Source organism: Monodelphis domestica, chromosome 1, assembly GCF_027887165.1.
Source record: "Monodelphis domestica isolate mMonDom1 chromosome 1, mMonDom1.pri, whole genome shotgun sequence".
In the NCBI taxonomy this organism is placed as follows: Eukaryota; Metazoa; Chordata; class Mammalia; order Didelphimorphia; family Didelphidae; genus Monodelphis; species Monodelphis domestica.
In genome coordinates, this window is record NC_077227.1 from 77,997,982 (window position 1) to 78,021,427 (window position 23,446).

At 41.3% G+C, this 23,446-nt stretch overlaps 1 protein-coding gene across 1 annotated transcript; it reads right to left on the minus strand.

Annotated features, from left to right (window-relative positions):
• Positions 1-237: 237 nt before the first annotated feature.
• PI4K2A (phosphatidylinositol 4-kinase type 2 alpha) lies at positions 238-22,146 on the minus strand. Its single transcript, XM_001366598.4, has 9 exons — positions 21,620-22,146; positions 15,098-15,298; positions 9,497-9,628; positions 8,857-9,010; positions 7,913-7,974; positions 5,841-5,940; positions 5,172-5,305; positions 4,556-4,615; positions 238-3,002 (listed from the first exon to the last, which is right to left on the minus strand). The coding sequence occupies exons 1-9, from the start codon at positions 22,070-22,072 to the stop codon at positions 2,841-2,843; spliced, it is 1,458 nt and encodes a 485-aa protein (XP_001366635.1). The 5' UTR covers positions 22,073-22,146; the 3' UTR covers positions 238-2,840.
• Between the last annotated feature and the right edge of the window lie 1,300 nt (positions 22,147-23,446).

Sequence of the window (23,446 nt, forward strand, 5' to 3'; positions counted from 1 at the left end):
TCACTACTGGTCAAGTGCCTACCAGGCACACATTCACCCTGAGTAAGGGTTCCCTCTAGCGGCCAGGAATGAAGCTAAAGTGGTCTTCAGCATTTTGCTCTTCCTGCCTCGCGTGCTTATCTACTACTTTTAAAAAGCTGACCTTGGCCAGAAACAGCCAAAGGTTCAAGAACATTTGCTCTTTTTGCCCTAAAAACATTATTTCCCCTCCTACTAAGAAACTCAGGCAAGGAAGGCTGGAATTGAATTCATGTTATTTGTACATTTGCATTGTTATAAATACATTACATACAGTTTCTACAGTGCATTAGAACAATACATGGGGGCAGCAGCAATCACAGTAACCAGGACTCCATTTCTTTCCTCAGTGCTGGGGGGAAGCCCCTTGCCAGCAAAAAAGAGTGAGTTTGCTCCATGCTGTTCAGAAGTCTCCTGCTTTATCTCTGGTTCCTTCCAGTCTATTCAGGGCAACCTGAATCCAGCCTCCAAGACATAATCATTAGGGGCTGGGAAGAGACCCTACATTCATATCACTGCTAAGGGACAGGAACTAACTCCTTCCCCAGGCTCACTTTCCTTCTGATCCTCTGCTAATCTTAAACAGGAGAAACAATGTAAGGATTTAACCGTCCCCATCTGAAAACTTCAAAGGCTCTCCCCATCCTTGGGGAGGAGTGGGGGGAAGAGCAGGTGTGGGTGGGGAGGGAACTTTACATATACATGTGTATCTATAAACATATACACACCATAAGCAAAGCTCACTTTCCTCCAAAAGGCCTTTGTACTTACAGGGAGTTTGGAGCTTGGTTCTAGTTTCCACAGAATTGGGCAAGTCAGTAATAGAGACCTCTAGTCTCTATGGGAATCACCTGCCTCTGCAGCGTAGGTCACTTATTTTCAAATGCATGTCATCCAGCCTGAGAATCAGGACAGGATCGCCGATTGGGATTGTCAGTGCTAGAGAGCTAGGTTGTCCTTGTCCTTGGGGTCATGCAGAGTGGACTTACATACTCTTCCTAACAGAGAGCAAACATCCTATGGCAGATTGGTTCTTCCTAGAACACAGAAGCCAAGGAGAAGAGAGGTGAGCTCCACCACTGCCTTGCCTCTGAGGAAGAAGAAACTGGACAGGCTGAGAGCACTCTCTTCTTTGGTTACTGGTTAAACCATCGAGATAGTTTCTTTGCCAGGCTAATTCAGCCATTCGTCACAGGGAGGGTACCGAAGCCTCATGGTTCTAGTAGTATGGTGTGCCATCCTCGGAAAAAAAAAAGTAAACTGGTGCACGGCTATCTCTACTCCACTCTGCTCCACCATCAAAGAGCCTTTGCCCGGAAGGGAATCTAGGCCTGGGCAGGGACTGCAGTTGGGGAAATAGCAGGATAGGGGAATTGGGGTAGACAGTAAAGGACTCCTTCCTTTGGGGCCTGCTTCCTTAAAAAGCATGGGGAGAACTGCTTCATAGAGGGAAAGAAATGGAAGGCAAGAATGTTACCAACACTGACTTCCCATCTTCCCACCCTGAAAAGCACGTCACATAATGAAAACAATGAAGATTTAAAATAAAATTCATATTTTGTTTCTTGTACCTCCATACCTTCTCCCTCAGGAAGGGACAACAGAAGCAGGCAGTAGGGTGGGCCAAGCACTAGCAGTCTATAAAAACAGGAGCCTAAGCATGTATGCTGCTAACAGCCAAGGCCAAGCATGAAACGTAGGTGAGGTGGGATAAATGGCGGAATATAAATCTTTCTCAAGGATTCCTCTGAGAAAAGAGCTGGGAAAGAACTTAAAAGTCTAAGAACAAATCTGGACTGAAACTGAAGCTGAGGGAAGGAAAGCCTAATTGCTAGGGCCAAGCACTTGGGAAAATGGGGATGAGACAGAAGTATGGAGAAGGTGACAGACCAGTCAAAGCAAGGTCCAGGGTTTAAGCAGACCACACAGGCAAGTTCAACTACAGCTCCCAGAAAGCACATGAGTCCATGTGGAAAGCCGTATGCTGGGAATATGCCTCCCGATTCAAAGGGCAAGTCTAACCACAGCTGCACAGCATGCCTGAGCAGGAGCTGAGTGCTAGCAGGGCCTACACGAGCTTAGACAAAGCCACTGAAGGGACTAGAGTTAAAATAGACTTTGTAAAAGTAAAAGTACAAATTTGTCAGATTTGGAAGCAGATTTTATCCCACTGGTGAGATGGAAAGGGAGCAGAGGGGACTTTCTAGTGGGGTCTGGTGGAAAAGAGAAGACCAAGTAAAAATTAAAATGAAAGGTAAAAATTTTCAGCTCAAGGTCTCAGAAGTATTATCCACTTTGACGCACTGGCATACAATCTCTCACCCCCATGGACATGGGGACAGAGCGTCTAGGCTCATGAATTCATACAAGATCATTTCTGAACTGGTATCATGTTGTGATGTTTTTCAAGGATAATGTTCAGGCCAGGATTTTGCTGCTAAGAGTTTGTGGATTTCTTTGTTTCCTGATGCAAAATAAAACAAGTGATAGGGTACTGCAATAGTAGGGTGTCTGCAATGGTACATTTCAAAACCTGCAGCTGAACAAAAAATTAAATGAGGTGCTCCTTCCCTAGCGCCTCTCCCATTCTCCTGTAGAATTCTGACCTTACCCAGAATATAAAAGGCAATACCAGGGCCTAAGACTGCCCCAGTATGTCTGGTGGTGGTTCTCCCCATATTTTGCAAAGCTCTTTGGCTCTACGAGAGGGGAAGGGCTCTCAAGTATATGACTCCACCTGCTTTGCTGGCTTATCTCAAAAGCTGCTCCCCAGGCTCCCTCCCAGTCCCCAAGTCTGAGACAGCACCCAAGTGCCTGCAGGGCTACCACCAGGAGAAGAAGGGTTTCCGGCTCTGAAAGCTCTGTGTGTAAGACTCGCTGGCACACCGCTGGTGGGACCGGGCTGTCTCCACAATCACAGGTGGCATCTGGACTAGGTGGAGGGGGCTCTTATTGTCTTTCAGGGCCTGAGTTAGATTCAAGATCTGTAACAGAAGAAAAGAAATAGGTAAGAGAAAAGCCTAGAGCTTCTCTTAGCCTTCATCAAAAGGGAAACATCCAGATCAATGGGTCCATCCACTCATAGAGAAACCAACATAAAGGGGGAAAAAAAATCTTATATTCCATTGGGTGGCAATGTTCTCCTAATAAGGAAATAGAAGGATATTTCTTTCTCTATTGGACCCTTCCTTCATGAATGCATGAAAATGTATTTTCCAAGCCCTTGCAGAGCACTAAGCATTGTGACCACACAGAGAAAAGTACCAAAGCCCATGTTCTCTCATCACACCTTTTCCCCTTCTACTGCCGCTATCTATCTAGATTCCTAGAAGTGCAGATCTAGGCCAGGTATGCTAGCAAGCATATCTCCAAGGAACAAGGCAAAGAGCTAACACACAAATCTACTATTATTTCTCTTCTCTGATTGGGATTATTAGAAGGCAAAAAAAGTTCCAGCCATTTCCGAGTGCAAATCTGGCCTCAGATAATGCCTAGCTGTGTGACCCTGAGCAAGTCACTTAACTCCCATTGCCTCTCATCTGCTTTGGAACTAATATACATTATTGATTCTAAGATAGAAAGTAAGAGTTAAAACAAACAAACAAACAAAAAAACAGCTAGGGGCCAAGATTTCCACAGAGAACATCTGTCCTCTTAAGCCAAAGGACTGAGAAGCCTCGGAGTGAGGTATCTTAAATGCTCTTCTTTGGAACATTTCTGCTTCAATCGGAGAAGTCAAAGGGCAAAGGAAAGGTCATATGTTACTTCCAACCCTGAGGTAGATACTACAGAGTTAACTTTTCTTCTGAAGCAATATGAGCTTTTACTAGGAATTAATTCACTTGCCTAATTTACTTGGTTTTTATGGTTTGGAAAAATTCTAAGAACTTTATGTAATCTTAACTAACCTCAATCACAAAGTATTGTACAGTCCTTTTAATCTCTACCTTACTCTCAAGGAAAAGTAGACACCAGTAAAACCAAGGTTTTATTTTACCTGAAACACCTACTGCTTTGAAGTCAGAAACAGATGTATGGAGAGTTATTAGAGTGGTTGGAAAATCTGTTATGCTCCAAAAGTCTGAATATATGACCATTCTCTACATAGAGGACACCAAAGAATCTTTATACCATTGCTTCTCAAAACATAAACACTTGTTTGTTAGTCACATATTTAACTATGCTCTGCTGAGTTTAAAACACTCCTTGGTATATGATAATGTCTCCTGTATTTCTTCAGTTACCTTTGCTCATTTATGATCAATATATAGAAGGTGAAGGAAGCTATAGCCATAGCTGAAAGAGAGGGGGAATAATTGGTGTGTGAGAGACATTGGGATTAAGGTGTACACATGGACAGATGGCTGGACTCTGTGGGTCACAAGTTCTTCTCCTCCTACATTATCTGGCATATTAATAGGCCAGTCATGACCTGAAAAACATTGGGAAATACTTGCTAAATTCATTTGCTCAGTGACAGTAGCTAATCATACCAAAGAGATCATAAGGTGGACCTCAGAAGGTGTCTTTGGCCTACCTGTCCCCGCATGACAGCAATTTGCTTGTGAAACTGACCCCTGTCAAAGCCAGGATCTTTCTGCAAGAGAAATAGGAAGAGATGAAGCCTACAAGTACTATATTCATCACTCCTTTCCTAATTAGAAAACTCTTACTAATGAAAACTCATAAATAGCTTTATACGTTTTGGTTACGCCAAATGAAAATCCAGGAATAGGGCACTCTTTGAAGCATAAATGGGAAAACTGAAACATAGAAGAGGAGATGACTTACTGAGGTCACTCAGTTAGTAAACACAGACGGCAGGGTCCCTGGTACTTTCACTCACAGTGAATATGCTGTTCAAGTGAAGTGTAAGCCTCCAATGTTATCCATTATAACTATTGTTTTGATTGAAAAAAGTAGCATCGAGGCCCATGCCCTCCCAATCCTCCCACTCTCTATAGTTCTGCTCCTCTTGGGTTTTAAGTCTAGGGATGGAAATAATTGAAGGATAGAATCTTAATCAATTTACTCAACTAAAAAAGTCACACTCAGCAGATGTCATCTCCAGTCTCTACACTTACACTGAAGCCAAATGGGCCAATTTGTTCCCTTTCCACTATTTAAATAAGGTTGAAATTCCCAAGGCTGACCTTGAAGAGCTCATACAGGTCCTCTTCCAGGTCCTTGATGAAGTTAGGGTCAGATATCTTTGGAAGGATCAGGTCTTTGATTTCCTGGGAAAATGGAATTTTGGCTTGGGGCAACCAAGCCCAATAAAAAGGATCTGAAAGAAGGAAAGAACAAAAGTAAAAATTCACCATTAGGAAAATTCTAGCTTACCTGTGTTCTCTGCCTACAAAAACACTACAAGAAAGTATTGCCTAAATCTCCATTATATAACACTTATAGCATAAAGGTAAAATATACAAGGTTTGCTAAACTCTAAAGTAGAGAATTCCAACTAAAAGTATGTTACTTGACCATCAAACATGGATATGAGTTTTCTAAAAAGACATGTAGGGGTCAACTTAATAATTCCGTCCCCCTCTCAGAGAATTATTGATTATGGTTGGACAGTTATCACCTTCTAAAAACTCAAGTGGGGGAAGAAAACATAGCATTTCACAAATATTCCAGAGAATCATAGGCCCTTCAGGAAATTAAAATTTTGGATTGATGAGAGATTACAATAATGAAGAGCTTGCATAACTAGTTAAGTATAGCTTCTACAATGAGAAGTTTGCTGGTTTAAAGAGAGAACATGACTCAAATTTATGATTTCTAAGAAGAGCCTGAACCATCATGATCTTAGGACTTACATGCCCTCCAGGAGTCAGGATGCTTCAGAGGGAAAGCCAGCCCATTGTCTATGGCAGCCAGTTTGATAATAGGCTCCTTCACCACTACCCAGTCTGTGTCCTGGAGGGGAAGGGAAGGCTTATTACACAGGAATGCCCATTACCAAAATCTGCCAGTCTCATCCCCTTTACACTGTAAAAGTGGTTTTCTCACCTTATTAAGTTCATCCATCCTAGACATCATTCTTTCTTTTCAATTTATTTCTCCTTATTTATTCTTTTGTAATGGTTCCAAATTCTTACAACATTTTCTCTCTGACTATGAAGGTTCTAAGGTATTTTCATTCTTGAAAAACATAAGCAATAAAAGCTACTCTTCCTCACAAGAGGGGGACTAATGATCTAAACCCAATAGAACAGACCTAGAAGACTTCAGAAATCATATAATCCAGTTCATTTGTTTTAGAGGTAGGGAAACTAAGGTCCACAAAAGGCAAGTGTGAAAGAGATTTACACTCTCTTTGTTTATTTTATGTTAAGTAATCAAGAACTTTCACACTTACTTAGTCATTAACACTAATAAGAACCTTTTACTAGAAAAGGAAATTCATACCCTAAAAGACCACAAGCATTATCCCCCTTCTCCTCCTCCTCCAGTGCTAGGCAAATTGGGATTTGATTGATTCCTGAGATGTGACAAGGAGAGCTGATGAGTGGAGAAAACTGTGTATAACAGATTAGGGATCCTCAGTCTCTCTTTTGCAACTCAGCTTTGAGGAGCTCAGAGGCTTCTGGCAGCTCATTCTTGTGGCTACTCAAGTCTTTTGTGGTCTTTTGCCTCATGGGCGTGAGCTCTGGTCAGCATTTTGTGGCTTCGGATTTCGGCTTCCTGATTCGGACTTTGGATTCTAGTGAAGATTTGGCTTTCTGTGTTGGAGACTTGGGCTAAAGAGGAACACTTACTCCGGTGAGACTCTTACCTCCTTGCCTTTTGTGGATCAGTCTTTTCAGTGTCAGTCTCTGGTTATTGAAATGCCTGGCTGAAGACATTCTCATGAGCTGCTGAAATTTGCATTCAGATTCAAATTCAAGGTCTTGGAGGCACTCAGACGCGACTTAGGGTATTTGTAGTTAGGCAATATTTTCTACCTCCTTCCTACATTTCCCTCTCTTACCATAACTATTTTGCTATAGTCTCTGACTTAAAAGTTAATTCTTATAAGCGGCGACTATAACAAGTTTTTTAATTCTTATATTTGTCAAACCTATTTTAATTATTACACAAGTAATGGTAGCATTGGATTAAGCACCCAGGTCTCTTAGTCCACCAGGGATAAAGAAAATATGATGGATGTTTCTGTAATGAAAACTGCCAAAGTGAAGGAAATGAGAATCCTGAAAATGTAGAGAAGAGAAAGAAAACCTGGTCTACTTTCCCCAGTCCCTACTGTGCAAGACTGGCTCCAGAGGCAATGCTGATTTCCAGTTTGGGGAACAGAATCACTGAGCAGAACCAGCTGCTCTTTTTTTTTTTTAGGAGATGCTCCTCCATGAGCTTGCTGATACACAGAGCTAAAGCACTCACAGAAGTGCACCTGCCTTCAGGATGGAATAGCTGATTGTCAACATGGTGCTCTAAACCATCTGGTGGGAGCAGAGGCCAGACCCTAACCCCTAAGCCTCACCTCAACAGAGGCATGTTGCCACTGGGAGAATAATAGTAGAACAATAAAGTAACAACAAAATTCTATGTTCACCCTGGGCAAACAATCTAAGGTATGTGTCACTGACTAATACTGGCAAGAATGTATACAGGCAGCCAGTATGGGAATTCAGGATGGGGAAGAAGAATGATTAGGTAAACAAGACACTAGTCATTTTCCCATCAAAGTTTTAAAGAATGCATTAGAGTAGTTACCTTATCCTGCTCTCTTCTGTCCAGTCTGACCCAGATCCCTATCCATCTAATCTCCACTTGTGTATTTAATGATCTTATTAGCAACTTACTATGGGAACAGTATATTTACAAGGTCATATATCATCCTGAGAATCCCCTTCAATGATCTTTTTCTCTACCTGTGCTTCTCACTTACCCGGTAGCTGGAATTATCCATCGGACAATCATATTTGATCAGCCAATTGTCATTGCCTCTATCTGTGGATTAGAAACACCAGAGATCAGCAGGGAAAACTGCATGCTGACAAGCTCTAGTTCAGTAGGAATGGGCAGGGGTTGAAGTCACTGCTTAGAATTCATCAGAATGACATCAATAAGCTGGAGCAAGGGAAAAGGAAACAAGACTCTTCTGTTTGACGATGGAAATAAATACTAATTATGGCCCTTCCAACCTCTGGTAGCGGATACCACATTATGATATGGTATAGAAAATCTCTGCTGAAAATGTAGTTAACTTATGAGCTCTGAAGAGGTCAGGGAGAAAGTATAATTCAGCAATAAAGCATAAGTCTATGTCATTTACCCGACAGGCTACTACCCATATTCAGAAGAGGCAGAAATTCTCTTTTGTAACCCTCTCAAGTAATGATCTATACACCCAGCTGCCCTTCTCATAAATCACAACACTAGTAGATGAGTATTCATTCAGTTACAGGGTCTCTCTGACCTTAGAAAATAACCTAAAAGGGTAATTAGGTGGCACAGTGGATACAGTGTCATGCCTACAGTCAGGAGGACCTGAATTCAAGTGCGGCCTCAGACACTTCCTAGCTGTGTGACCAATGGCAAACCATTTAGCCTTGTTTGTCCAGCCCTTACCCTTCTGTCTTTAGAATTGTTACTAGGACAAAAGGTAGTGTTTTACAAAAAAGAAAAAGAGAAAAGAACCTAAAAACGTCGCACTGGAAATTCCTCAACTCATTCTGGTGAAGAATTTGATTCAAGAAAAAGATCTTCCATTTAGACACTCAGCATCATATGAATAGGTTAATCAGATAATTGAGTTTTCAATCCGTATAAATTTCTATGTGTCTGCATAATACAGAATGCTGTGGCAGAGGACTCCCCATAGTAACTTACCAGTGTTTCGGATGATGTAATCTAGGACCACCAACCGCTCAAACTGCAATAGTAGCTGCCGATTAGTGTTCTCAGGCAGCGAATCTGCTTCAAACCGTCGTAGCCAATAGTCAGCATCCTTGTAGCCCTCAACAAAGAGTTGGAATGAACCAACCTGGGATCAGTGAAGAAAGAAGTCAGATTAGTGTTTCTCTGAATTTCAATTCCAGAATCTCCAGGTAGGTCTAATGTCCACTAACATCCTGAAAAATCTTCATGCCAGAAGTTGCCAACCTTTCCAAAGTAGTATTGTTTTCTTCACTATTTCATTTCTTTAATAATGTAGGAAAGGGGAGTTATGGGAGTGGTTAACTAAGAAAACATGCAAAGCCTACCTAGATGGCTCAGCTGAACCTGTTGGCAACAGCATACTTAAGACACCCCAAGATAAACATTCTCCCAAGTTTCAAGCTGTCCAGAGCTAAAATGTGAACAGAACAGCAGGACAAGCTACTTATGCCCCCCCCCCCCCCTGCTCCAACACCCACATGCCCACCTGAACACACCTCTGCAGAAAGTCAGCAGCTGGGCCACCGTAAAGCATCGCACCTACAGACTGTTTCTGACACACATGACAAAAGTTGCTAAATTTGCCTTCTACCTTGGGTGGCAGTCCGATGCGGTTAAATCGCTGCCCGACTTTTGGCACTTTCTCTAAGGCGAGTCGCTTCCCCCTAGACTTCACTCGGTCAATGGCACTGTAGTTGAAGGTCTCGCTGGCCAGATATACTACCTAAAGCAGAAAGACAAAAGACCCACTAAGAGGACAATCTGATCCCAGAGACTCCTTGGATAATAATAACAGCTCAAAACCATCCCATAAAATTATATATCAGAGAAGAACATCATGGTTGTAGATAAGGATGTAGCATTTATTTATAATAAAATATTGCAGGGCATTCTAACTCTTCCAATATCAAATATGGTAGCTCCTCTAAGACAAAAAAAAAAACCACAATGAATGAATTTATCCATATAAATTGTCTGAGGCCAAGTTAATGACAAAAAAAAAATCCCCCTAAGTTCCTTTAAAGTACACTGTTGGGGACAGCTGGGTAGCTCAGTGGATTGAGAGTCAGGCCTAGAGACGGGAGGTCCTGGGTTCAAATCTGGCCTCAGACACTTCCCAGCTGTGTGACCCTGGGCAAGTCACTTGACCCCCATTGCCTAGCCTTTACCACTCTTCTGCCTTGGAACCAATACACAGTATTGATTCTAAGACGGAAGGTAAAGGTTATTTAAAAAAATAAAGTACACTGTCTCTGACAAAGACCCTATTTCTCAAATATATAGAGAACTGAGCCATATTTATAAGAATACAAAGCTTTCCCCAAATGATAAATGGTCAAAGGATAAGAACTGATAGTTCTCAGATGAAGAAATTAAAACTACCTATAGTCATATGAGGAAATGCTCCAAAAACCACTACTGATTAGAGAAATGCAAATTAAAACAACCCTGAGATACCATTTTACACCTATCAGAGTGGCTAATGTGACCAAAAAGGAAAATATAAATGTTGGAGATGTGGGGAAATTGAGAAACTAATGGCCTGCTGGTGGAAATGTGAAATGATGCAACTTTCTGGAGAGTAATATGGAACCATGCCTAAAGGGCCATAAAACTATGCATACCCTTTGACCTAGCAATACCACTACTGCAACTGTATTCCAAAGAAATCAGAGATAGGAGTAAAGGACCTACTTGTACAAACATATTTTTAGCAGTTCTTTTTGTAATGGCAAAAAAAAAATGGGAAACTCAAATGTTTATCAAATGAGGAATGGCTGGACAAGCTATGGTAAATGGTTGTAATGAAAAACTATTGCACCATAAGAAATGATGAACAGGATGAGTCCAGAAAAACCTGGAACGGTTTATATGAAATGATGCAAAGTGAAGTGGGCAGAGCCAGGAGAACAGTGTATTCAGTAACAGAAACATTATAGAATGATCAACTATGAAGGACCAAACTATTATCAGCAAAACAAGGTTCCAAGATCACTCCAAAGAACTCAAGTTTTTAAAAAATCAACAAAAAACCCCACCATCCTTAGCCAAAGAAGGAACTATTGGAATCTGATTGCAGATTAAAGCATGTCATCCTTCTCTTCATTTCTTTCATTAGTTTTTTATTTTATATGTCATATGTCTTCAGTCATGACATGGAGAATATAAAAATATGTATTTCATGAAAGCACTCATATAACCTATATCAGATTATTTAGTGCCTCACAAAAGAGGGGAGAAAGAAACTGAATCGCAAAATGTAAGCAATTGTCAAAAATTGTTTCTATTTATGATTGAAAAAAATTTTAATAAAAAATTTAAAATAGATAAAAGTACATGGTAGGGGCAAGTAGGTATTACCAACACTTCCTAGTTGGATGACCCTGAGTAAGTCATGTAATCTCAACTGCCTTGCCCTTACCATTCTTCTGTCTTTGAATTGATACTAAGCCAGAAGGTAAGGATAAAAAAAAAAAGCCACACAGCCAGTCTAAGATGGTCCAATCCTTAACTTTCAATGTATGTCTGATTCTCTCCCCCATGTGGTTTTATTTTTGGTCTCTCTATAACAAACCATTCCCCTCCCTGACCCTGAGAAGCAGTGGGATATAGTACAAAGAAGACTGGAGTTTCAATTAAGTTCAAGAGCTAGCTCTGCCATGTACACCATGGACAAGTCACTTACCTCTAGTTTTGTTTCCTTACCTTGAAAATGAGGAGGTAGGCCTAAATGATCTCTAATTTCCCTTCCAGCTCTAAACCCATGGTCCTATGAAACCTAATTAGAATTCAGGCTGCTAAGTTTCAGATAAAAATATAAAGGTTGTTATTTAAGGATTCAACAGGTCACGTCCAGGCTCTACACTGACATGTTCTGATCAACAGACTCCTGTCAAAGGCTCTGGTGACTGAGGGCTCTTCCAATATCAAGGCTCTCAGCAGCTAGAGCAAAGTTGTTTGTTTTAGCTAGAACACAAATTATGAGAAATAAGATTGGAAAGGTGAGTTAAGCTTGATTAGGGAAGGACTCAAATGAATGCCTGGGTCAAGGAGCCAAAGAAGGTTTTTTAATAGAAGAGTGATATGATCAGAGTGGTTCATTAGGAAAATTATTTGAGGCAATCACGAGAAGGAAGGATTGGAAGATCAGCTAGGGGCTGCAGGAGTAGCTGTAAACATATGTGTTTTCAGGGGGGAAAAAATAGAAAAATCAATCAGAATTGCTGCAATGAACACTAAAAGATGAAAATAGGTGAGTATAATACTATGGAATAATCAAATCTAATCAAAGGTTAAGAGTTTAAGTATTTGGGAGATGATGATGTTATCAACAGAAATCAAGATCAAATTAGAAAGGGTAAGTTAGAGGTCCAAGGGGAAGTAACAAGCTCAGTTTCAAGCAGGTTGAGTTTGAAATACTAGTGGACCATCAAGTAAAGATATCCAGCAGAAAAACAGAACATATCATCTTTCCCCTAAAAACCTACTACTTTCTTTAACTTTTCCTATTTCTGTTGAAAACATTTGCATATTTTAATTGTAAAACCACAATCATCTTTGCCTCTACCCTTTTTCTTTGGCCTTACATATTTCATCATTTGACGAGTCTACTTTTACAATATTTCTCACACTCAACCTTCCATTTCAACTTCCATTGTACCAACTCTAACTCAGACCTCATTTCTTCTGAAAAGAAGTTGAGGGACAGAGATATACATTTGGGAGTCATTTCCATCAAGCTAATAACTGAAACCATAGGGAGTATATGATTACCCAGGTAATGGGGGGGCACCTGCATGGCACAGTGGATTAAGAGCCAAGCCTAGAGATGGGAGGTCCTAGATTCAAATTTAGTCACAGACACTGCCTACCTGTGTGACCCTGGGCAAGTCACTTAACCCCTATTGTCTAACACTTACCACTCTTCAGTCTTGGAACCAATACTCAGTTTAAAAAAAAAAAGATTACCCAGGTAGAGTAGAAAGAGAAAAAAGGAAATCAAAGACAGAACCAAAAGGCACACCTTCATTTATGTAGCTGTAGAAAGATGAAGACTCAGAAAAAGAAATAAAGTTCAGTCATGAAAGTAGAACCATAAGAGTGTCATGTCAGAGACACCATGGGCCAAGATAATATTTAGAGTGCAGTGGTCAACTAGTGTCCAATGCTACAGAGAGAATAAGAATTGAAAAGAAGACTATGGATTTTGGAGAAAGGAAGTCATTATTGACAATGGAAAAAGATGTTTCAGTACAGAGATAGGGATAAAAGCCAGATAGAAAGTATTCAAGAATGGGTAGCTAGTGAGAGTATGAGAGGTAGTGAGAGAAGACTACTCACTAGAATTTTGGTAAGAAGCAGGGACGGAGAGAAGATTGCAGATTAGAGGAGTTAGTTGAAGAGGTTTTGTTTTGTTTTTATAATCAAGAAGAGATCTGAGCATGTTTGTAGGTGGAGAGGAAGACTAAAGATGTTTTAAAACAATAGGATGATTATTAGAGCAAAGGATAAGAGAGTCTGAGGATAAAACCAAAGGTATAGGTAGAAATACTATCCTTAGCAAGAAGGAGGACTAATTATTCTTATGAAAAAAGACGTTAGAAAAATATAGTATTAACATTATAAGAAACACTACTAAGGAGGATATACAAGAATTTGTAAATCAAATGAAAGAATGCAAGCTCTTTGAGGGCAGACTCTTGTTTTTGTCTAAATTCCCAAGGGCTACCCTGTCTTAAACATAGCAGGGGCTTAATGGCTGTTGAAATGAATATGAAAGTATTCTGTAAACTGCAAAACATCAAACAAATGTAAGATATTTTTATAATCATTTCATTTGGTATTAGTATTAGGATGAGATCTAGAAGTGTTACTTAGACACACATTAAACATGACCATCATGAAAATGTTTTCTTTCAAGAAATCTCCATAAATATCCCACATAACCTTCCAAAAAAAATATAAGCTCCCTGAGGGCAGGACATTATATTTTTGATTCTGTATCCTTGGTATAGCACAGAACCTGGCACATTAGCATAACTTAAGTTATAAGTGCTTAAAGAATTAATAAATGAATCTTAGATGCCTGTGAAATAAAGTTTAAAGACCACTTCAGTAGACTACACCACATCCTCCCATCTGAAGGGACTCTACACTATGGTAAGCAGTTAATATTTTGTCACTCTCTGCTTTATAAGATTTTAAAGAAAAAACTTACAATAAGTGTCCTTGCCTGGCACTCCAAAGATCAAATAAGACATCTGTGTGGTAAGTCCCATAATTCATGGGAGGGTCCAGAGATAGTCATTTATTTCTCACCAACCTTAAGGCTATTGAACTTTCCTAATGACCATCCCTTCCAAGTCCAGTTCTCACATCCCCAGAGAATCTTTGACTCATCTCTTTATCAAGGATCCCAATTAATTCAGAAGGAATTTTCAGGGGATATCATATAAACTAGTGATGGCAAACCTATGGCACAGGTGTCAAAGATGGCATGCAGAGTACTCTCTCTGCCAGAGTACTCAGCCAGCCACCCTCCCTCCCTACCTACCAAGTTCATTACTAGAAAGGTGGAGGGACTCGTGTGAAGCTGCTCCCCTCCTCTTCTCCACCATGACTGATGACATTTTTTTATATCACCTGTCCCTCTACCCAGAAGGCCAAAGGGAGTGCTCAGGAGGGTAAGGTCAGCAGTTTACCAGCAGCAGAGATGGAGGGGAGAGGAGAGCTTGGACCACTCCCCTCCCCCTCTCTACACTCACTGAGGTCATTTCTCACTTCACCCACCCCTCCATCCAGTAGTCTAATGGGAGTGCTTTCTCCCTCCACTATGTGGGGTAAGGTGGGTGCTCCATTTCTAAAAGGTTCACCATCACTGATATAAACTAAATCTTGCTCTTAACCCCTTTGTCCTAAAAGTCCTCTGGACCACAGCATAACCCAGACATCTCAATTAACTAGAACACTCTGGTCTATATCTAAATTTCTGAAATGGTCATAGGAGCTATTAACAAGTTCTATTCTCTTGGAATCTCCTGGGATTTAGAATAATGAGTCACAGGAACTTCTGGGGGTCAGATAACTTAAGAAATGGATGGCCCTAATGATCATCCTGCAAAATCTCAAAAAATTGGGATTTATAACACATGAACAAACAAAGGACTTTTAGATATTCCCAGGCCTAACTTACCTTGGTACGAGGTACAATATTGAGTTCCAGCTTTTGGTCCACCAAACTGGCTCCTGCCTCTGAGAGATAACCCTGATTGAGGACAAGACAATCACGGCCAAAGCAGCAGGGACAGCACAACTTCTGTAACCACTTGGTCCACTTGGGGTTAAGGTGTCCATATGGCTCTTCATTCTTGGGTTTGAAGACACCAATGATTTTCTACATGGAAAAGAGAGGAGGAGGATGGAAGATAAGAAATAAAAATGGACAGGAAAATAAAGGAATAATCCCAATTCCATAGAAATAGCAACTTTTGAGAATTGATCCAACCATTCTGGAAGGCAATTTGGAACTATGTCCAAAGGACTTTAAAAAACTGCCTACCCTTTGCACCCTTTGATCCAGCCATACCACTGTTGGGTGTGTACCCCAAAGAGATAATAGGAAAAAATATGTGTACAAAAATATTTATAGCCACATTCTTTGTGGTGACAAAAAATTGGAAAATGAAGGGATATACTTTGATTGAGGAAAGGCTGAACAAATTGTGGTATCTGTTGGTGATGGAATACTATTGTGCTCAAAGGAATAATGAACTGGAGGAATTCCATGTGAACTGGAACGACCTACAGGAATTAATGCAGAGTGAAAGGAGCAGAACCAGGAGAACATTATACACAGAGACAGATACATTGTGGCACAATCGAATGTAATGGACTTCTCTACTAGCTGCAATGCAATGGTCCAGGACAATTCTCGGGAACTTATGAGAAAGAACACTATCCACATTCAGAGGAAGAACTGTGGGAGTAGAAACACAGAAGAAAAACAATTGCTTCATCACATGGTTTGTTGGGGATATGACTGGGGATGTACACTCTAAACGATCACTCTATTGCTAATATTAATAATATATAAATAAGTCTTGATTGATGATTCATGTAAAACCCAATGGAATTGTTTGTTGGCTACAAGAAGGTGGTGGGAGGAGGGGAAGAAAAGAACATGAATCATGTAATCATGGGAAAATATTCTAAATTAATTAATTAATTGAACTTAATTTTTTAAAAATAATTTTAAAAAGGAAATAACTTTGTCTTTAAAACAGAAGGAGCTTCGACCAACTTTATGCATATAACTAGAATTCTGAAAAGAATGTTCTTATTTTCTACATCCTGGTCACAAATCATTTTAACTATTTCTAACCCATTCATTACCTTTACCTTTAAGCTGTTCCAAATCACAAGGCAAAGTTATTTACCTCCATAAAAGGCAAGATCTAGAAAGTACGGTAGTCCAGGAGTTACTCTCTTTTGATAATCCAATACAGGTCCTTCACAGCAAAGGTAAGTAACCAAAATATTAGCAAGTCTTGAGTTCCAAATCTTATAGCAGTTATTATTAATTAAATATGGATTCAGCATATATTAAACCAAATTAACCAAGGTATCTCTTAATGAAATTAATAAAAATTCCTCTCTTAGTTTGCTAACTTCCCTTAACAGTTTGATTACTCCCTCCTAAGGGCATTCATTTCCCTGGGGGAGAAGGTACAGGACACATTTTAAAGTGACAATGCTCCAGGGCTCTTGGAAGCTAAGAAGTGCTTCTTGCTATACATCTACCACTTGGTAAGCTACTTGTTTTTCAAGCCATTATGCTTCACTCACTGTGGATGACCCTATGGGTTCTTCAACACTGTGAAGTTGTTTTTGCATTTGCTTCAATCCTTCTTCATCAAGGTCTCAGTTCAAAAGAGGAAAAAAGTAAATATGCTGACTTAGCCTTCTAACACAATGATTCACTGTCAAATCATATGATTCCTTTTCATTCCCTCACCCTCCCAACCTAGTCTAAGTCAGGAGATTTTTTCAAGTCTGTCATTTCCTGGGGAAGAGATGATAGCAGAAAACATACAGATAATGAAATAGATAACCCTTGTAACAGATAACCAGTCACACTAAAGTTGGTAAGGTATCTAACTCCATCAAAAGCTATCAGGTCACAGAATCAATTCCTGCAGAAAACAAAGTTGAACCAGAATTTGGGAAGGTAGGAGAGGCATAAAGCTTTTCTACCCTCCAAAAAATTCATCTGTCCCAAAAAATTGAAAGGAACACATAACTTTTTATCAAATTCTGCTGTCATTTAATGCCTTTCCTTATCGATCTCCAACCTACCTTTCCAAATTGACTTACCATTATTCCTTTTCATATACTCACTATTCTGGCCAAACTGGTCTGCTTGTTGTTCCCTACACATGACATTTCTCCTGTTTCCATGCCTTTGCACAATCTTTCCCCCAAGCCTGGAATATTCTCCCTCCTCATCTCTACCTCCTGGATTCCCTTGCTCCATTCAAGGTTCAACTCAAATTCAACTTATTATTGAAGACCTTTCCTGATTCTGTAGCTGTTAGCATTTCCTTTCTCCCTATCCCAAAAATTTTGTATTTACTTTATAAGTATTTTATATTTCATCAGTGAACTTACTGCTCCCCTTAAGGAGAATATAAGCTGCTTGAAGGCTGGGAATATTTCATTTTTGTCTGTGTTTTTCTAGTACCAAGCATACATAGTACCTGGTACACTGCTGGTATCTGCATTAAACTGAATTCTGAGTGTAGCTCCTCAGAATTAACTGTGTATTCTGAGAAGGTCACAAAGTTAGGTATAAGGAACAAAGACTCGTTAGTACTCCCTTGCTATACATCTGTCAAAGGAAAATTCCCTTCTTCATGTTGCCTATTTCACATCCACTCACCCTAGTACTCTAGGTTAGAAGCTGGTTGAGTTTTAACAGTAATACACTGGTGTGACTCTAAGTATCTCTGGACCCATCTTGAGCTACATTTGATATCATCAAAGGACCCCCGGTAAACTCAAAGTTTAGAACCTACCAGCTCAGGGAAGGGATGGCTTAATGACTTTTCTGCAATTTGCCTAGGATACAATAAATCATTAAGTCAGGCCTCTGTAAAATGGAGACCAAGTTATTCATACCAATTGGGACTTGAAGAAAACAGAAGCTACTAAGAGCTACTAATTTCTACTTCATGGTTTCAAAGAATTATTGTTACTAAGTTGTAACTCTCTGTCTCTCTGTCTCTGTCTCTGTCTGTCTCTCATATACACACACAATATGCACAAGTAAAAGCAAATCAAAGGATCATAGTTATTACTGGAAAGGATCTTGGAGAGCAACTTGCCCAATCCTTTCATTTTACGGAAGTCTAGAGACATTTAGTGACTTACCAAATGTCACATGGCTATTAAGCAGGAGAGGTAGGATTCAAAACCAGGTCCTTTGACTCTAAATCCAGTAGTCTCTCCACTGCACCATATCTCCTCAGATCTGTAGACCTTTAAGACTCACCAATAAGCAAATGACAAGTTGCTTTTTTATTATTTTAGTGGATGCCACATTACTCTATGAAGAATGGTATGATAGCATTCATGTGTTTATTAGACATATACACATACACATGTATGTCTACTTTGGCATTCTCTTCAAAAAGAGTACAAGAATGTTCCTAGTTTCTCTAGGTCAGTAATGGTGAACTTATGGTACAGGTGCCATCTGGCATGCAGAGCACTCTCTGTGGGCATTCAGCCACCCTCCCTCCCCACACCTCACCCTCAAGTTCATTACTAGAAAGACAGAGAGACTCAGGTGGAGCTGCTCCCCTCCTCCTCTCTACCATGCCTGATGACATTTTTTCACATCACCCACCCCTCTGCCCAGCAGCCCAATGGGAGTGCTCAAAAGGTCAGCAGCTTACCAGCAGCAGAGTTGGAGAGGAGAGCTTAGAAAACTCTTCTCCCCCTCTCTAAACTCACTGAGGACATTTCTCATTTCATTCACCTTTCCATCCAGCAGCCTAATTGGAGTGCTTTCTCCCTCCCCTGTGTGGGGTAAAGTGGGGTGGGACATACCCAGCATGTTGGGAGTAAGAGCATGGCACTCAGTCTGGGGGGTGAAGTGGGGGTGGGGCCCTGCACTCTGTCTTTAAAAGGTTTGCCATCACTACTCTAGGCCATTATGAAACCTTCCCAGGCAAGGTCTCTTGACCCTGTAGCTCAGGTACAAAGGTAACAGTCCATTTATCTACTAGGCCAAATAAATAGATCACATTTCTTCCACCTCCTCTGTCAGAGCACCAGATCATTTTCTCAGCTGACCTGGCTCATTTCCATTAGAATTATAATAATGTTAAAAAATAAACAAAATCTTTCTCCTGCTTCCTCTGCCACCCAGCAGTATTCTCAGGTTACCTCTCACAAACAACAAAAAAGAATAACAAAATCTTTAAAAAATAATTTGTTAGCTCTTAGATCTCAATTTTTTTTCCTAAATGATAAAGACATGAGGAGTAAGAGAAAAGTAGTGTGGTACAGTGACCAGAGAATTAGTATTAAAAAAAGGAAGACACATGGCTCATGTTCTCTTTCTGATACATGCTTTATGCAAGTCATTTAACTTCTCTGGGTCTCAGATTTCTCATCAGAAAAACAAGAGTTAAACTAGATGTACATGGCATCTGAAGTCCTATCCAGCTCTAAATCTATGATCCTAGGATTCTAAGTTATTTAACTTCTCAAGAGTTCCAAACAACTATGGCTTCCACATAGGGAATTCCCAAAAGAGAAGAAATCACTGGGGGGGAGGGGAGGGAAAGAGAAGAAATCACACCAAATTTTTTAAAAACTGGAATGATACTATCTTACTGCCAACTAGATTCCTGAATATCTCCCTTAGAGTATAAGCTCCTTATGAATAGGGTCAGACTATTTTATACTTTGAATTTGTACTCTGTTATTATGGAGGCAGCTAGATGGCTCAGGGGATAAAGCACTGAGTCTGGAATCAGAAAGACTCCAGTTCAAATCTGGCCTCAAATCTTTACTAGCTGAGTACTTTGAGCAATTCACTTAACCTCGTCTTGTCTCAATTTTCCTCAACTGTAAAATGGGAATAAGAGCATCTACTTGTTGTTGTGAGGATCAAATGAGGGAACATTTGTAAACCATTTAGCATTTAGCACAGTGCCTGGAATATAGTAGGGACTATATAAAAGACTGTCACCTTTACCTTTATGCCCAGCACAGGGCCAGGCACATAATATGTTGTTGATTATTTTTCAAAGCAGTAAACTATTCCTTTTGAAGAGGTCAATCACTTTGATTTGCTTGCTACTTTCAAATGTAAAAGTACAAATTTATGAATGTTACTCAGAAATGACCACCTATCTAATGTTATGCTATTAATTCTGCTACCTCAAACAGATAATGTTCTTGGTAATCACTCACTTCCATAAATTACAAATACTCAGATTGCTTGGGCAGAGCCCCTACAAATCTCTAGGTGAATAAGTGTGTCAGATAAATGACCAGAGTAACTAGGCCACCCAACACGGCAATCATATATATTTACGTCAGAGCCTAACCTAGTCATCTAAGTCTGAACAAAAATAGCTCGGAACTTTTCAAATGAGGAAAGTACCATTGTAGTACCAGAGTTTGAAATGTGCCAGCCCCAATTTTATTAATAACAGAGAAGAAATTTCTTTTTCATAAGTCATTTTGAATTAATTCTTGTGAGGGTTTTTTTTCCATCTTAGAATAGATCATGTGTATTGGTTTCAGGGCAGAAGAGTGGTATGAGCTAGGCAATAGGGGTTAAGTGATTTGCCCAGGGTCACACTGCTAGGAAGTATCTGAGGTCAGATTTTCTTGAGAGGCTTTTAAGGAAAGAGCTGAACACACTGTTTTTACCAATGATAACTCTGATATAATTTGAATCCAATGGCCTAAATTACTGTTTATTTTCCAAAAGTAAGCAAAAGTTGTGGACAGATATTCTCCTCCTACACACAGTCTGCAGGCTTAAATAAAATCTAGAACTTGCCTAATAGGACAAAAATTATAAACTCTCTGTTTGGAAGAGAGAAGAGGAAAGCACCTGACAGCCCCATGCTTTTTCCATATTTTGAAATGAAGGACTGTAAGAAAAAGTTGCATCAATTTCCAGGAGAATTGAGCAAAAAGCAGGACAACCACTTCTACTGCCAAGGCCACCCACGCAGTGGTTGGCGCCTGCAAACATGCTCCAGAGGCGACTTGGGTCCCTGGGCTTTCAGGTATCACCGTTGGCATGGATCAGCCCGAGAGTCTGAAACGGACATTCAGGGCCTCAGAATGCTCACCTGACTTCAATGAACTCCTCAGGCTCTGGACGCAAAGGAAAAGATCGGGCCGAAATCTCTGCCTGGGGATTAGTCACCGAGATGCTTCCAGTGGGCTGGAAGCTGATGGATCGCATAGCAGCATCTCTTGGCAAGTGATTCTCCCCAAATCATGAGCCTGGCCAGCCGCCTCCCTACACCTCAGCTTCCTCTTTCGTTTCCTTCCTGTCCTAATTGGGTTCTGATTTGGTTTTAAGTTCCCCAGCGGTCGGCCCACGACGAGTTTCCTTTGGTTCCCGGGCAGCGGGGTCCCTCCCCCCACCAGCCTCCCGCACCGCCCCCGGCCCCGCGCTCACCCCCTGGGGGTCCTTGACGAAGTAGCTGCCGCTGGAGCCCTGGTAGATGCGCTCGGGGTAGATGCCGCGCTCGCTCGCCAGCTCGGCCAGCCGCACTACTTCGGCGAACTCGGGGTCGTCTGGGAACTCGTTCCGCTCCCGCTGGGCCTGCGCCGCCTGCGCCGCCGCGTGGGCCTGGGCCGCCAGGGCCTGAGCTTGGGCCGCCACAGCCTGGGCCTGCGCCTGGACCGCCGCGGCCCGCGCCCCGCCCGGGCACCGCTCCAGCAGAGGCTGCCGCTCCCGGTCCCGGCCAGGGGAGCCCGGTGGCGACGGCCCCAGGCCGGACGGCGGCACCACCCGCACCACGGCTCCAGGCACCTGAGGGAAGTGAGCGCCTGGGCCCGGGCCCGACGGGAACGTGTAGTCCGGGGGGTGAGCCCGCTCGGGAGACACCAGGGGGCTCGTTTCGTCCATCCCTGAGGCGGCCGGCTCCCGGACGCGCTCGGCTCAGCGAAGCCTTGGGTCCGGACCAATCGGCGTCACTCCCCAGCCAGCCCGGCCCCGCCCCCGGAAGCCCCGCCCCCTCCGGGCCCTGTTTACATGGTGACGAGAAGGGACGGCCCCTCACGCGAACTCTGACCAATCAAAATCCGCTCCGACGCAACTACTCCCTTTCTCTCGTTCAGCATCCCGCCTCTTGAGTAAGATTGCGCATGTGCCGTGGTGTAGGGCCTTTCATCTTTCCACTCTTGCAGAAGACTCTGCTGAGTACCGGCTTAGTTTTCCCACTAGTACGCCACCTTAATCTATCAACAGATATTTGAACTGTTCACATTTTACTTTTTATTATTATTTATCACAGTGTACTGTGAGTTCCTTGAGGGCAGAGACAGTCTTTTTAATTCATAAATGTGTGTTTTAGGTATATAGACATACATGTCTATACATCTATATTTTTGTATTTTGTAATAAATGTTGATCGATTATCTATTTGGTATGGAACATTGTACCCAAAAATCATAGAAGTATTTTAGGCCAAACTGCAAACAGGAAATTCTTTTGCTCCCTTATGGTCTTTTGACTCCTGTTAAGAGCCTGAGAGGAATATTCACCTTGCTTTGTCCTTTAGATTTGAGCTGGACAGAGATATACTTTCAGGCTATTCCTTGATACCATCAGATTGTATCTCAGACATCCATCTGTCTCCTAAACTATGAGGGTCACCTCCTATATCTTGAGGCACACCTCCCCCCCACACCCCTGTTCAGGGCATACCCCTCTATAAGAGTCAAGTCTTCACTGTCTTAAAGGGTATAAAGACTCCAGAGGTGATGTTCTCTAGGAGGCAGTCTTCCTATGCTGTCCTGGCCAGATTCAACATCACCTTCTAAATTAGTAAATTTCTCTTTTTATTTTTTAGCTAACTTTTGGAGTCTTGCACTCTTGCAAGGATACCATTCCCAATCCCAGGGGGTTCACCTCAAGCCCCCCACAACATTTTGATTACATACTCTTTGGTGTTGGGATCATTTTCATCACTCTCCAATCTATCCATCCAGTTGGACAACTACTCTCTTTCTCATAGCACAGGTTTCCCTATGACACTGCAACTTAATCAATAAGCAAGCCCTCTTATGTGTCTAAGATCAACAACAAACTTCTTTCTCTTGCATTTAAAGCTCTTCACAACCTAACTCCAGCCTATTTTTTCAGACTTATTACAAACTTTTCCCCTTGGACTCTATGATCTAGCTAAATTTGTCTACCTGCTGTATCTCACACACAGAATTCCATTTCAGTTATCATGCCTTTGTAAAAGCTGTCTTCTCCCATGTCTAAAATACACTT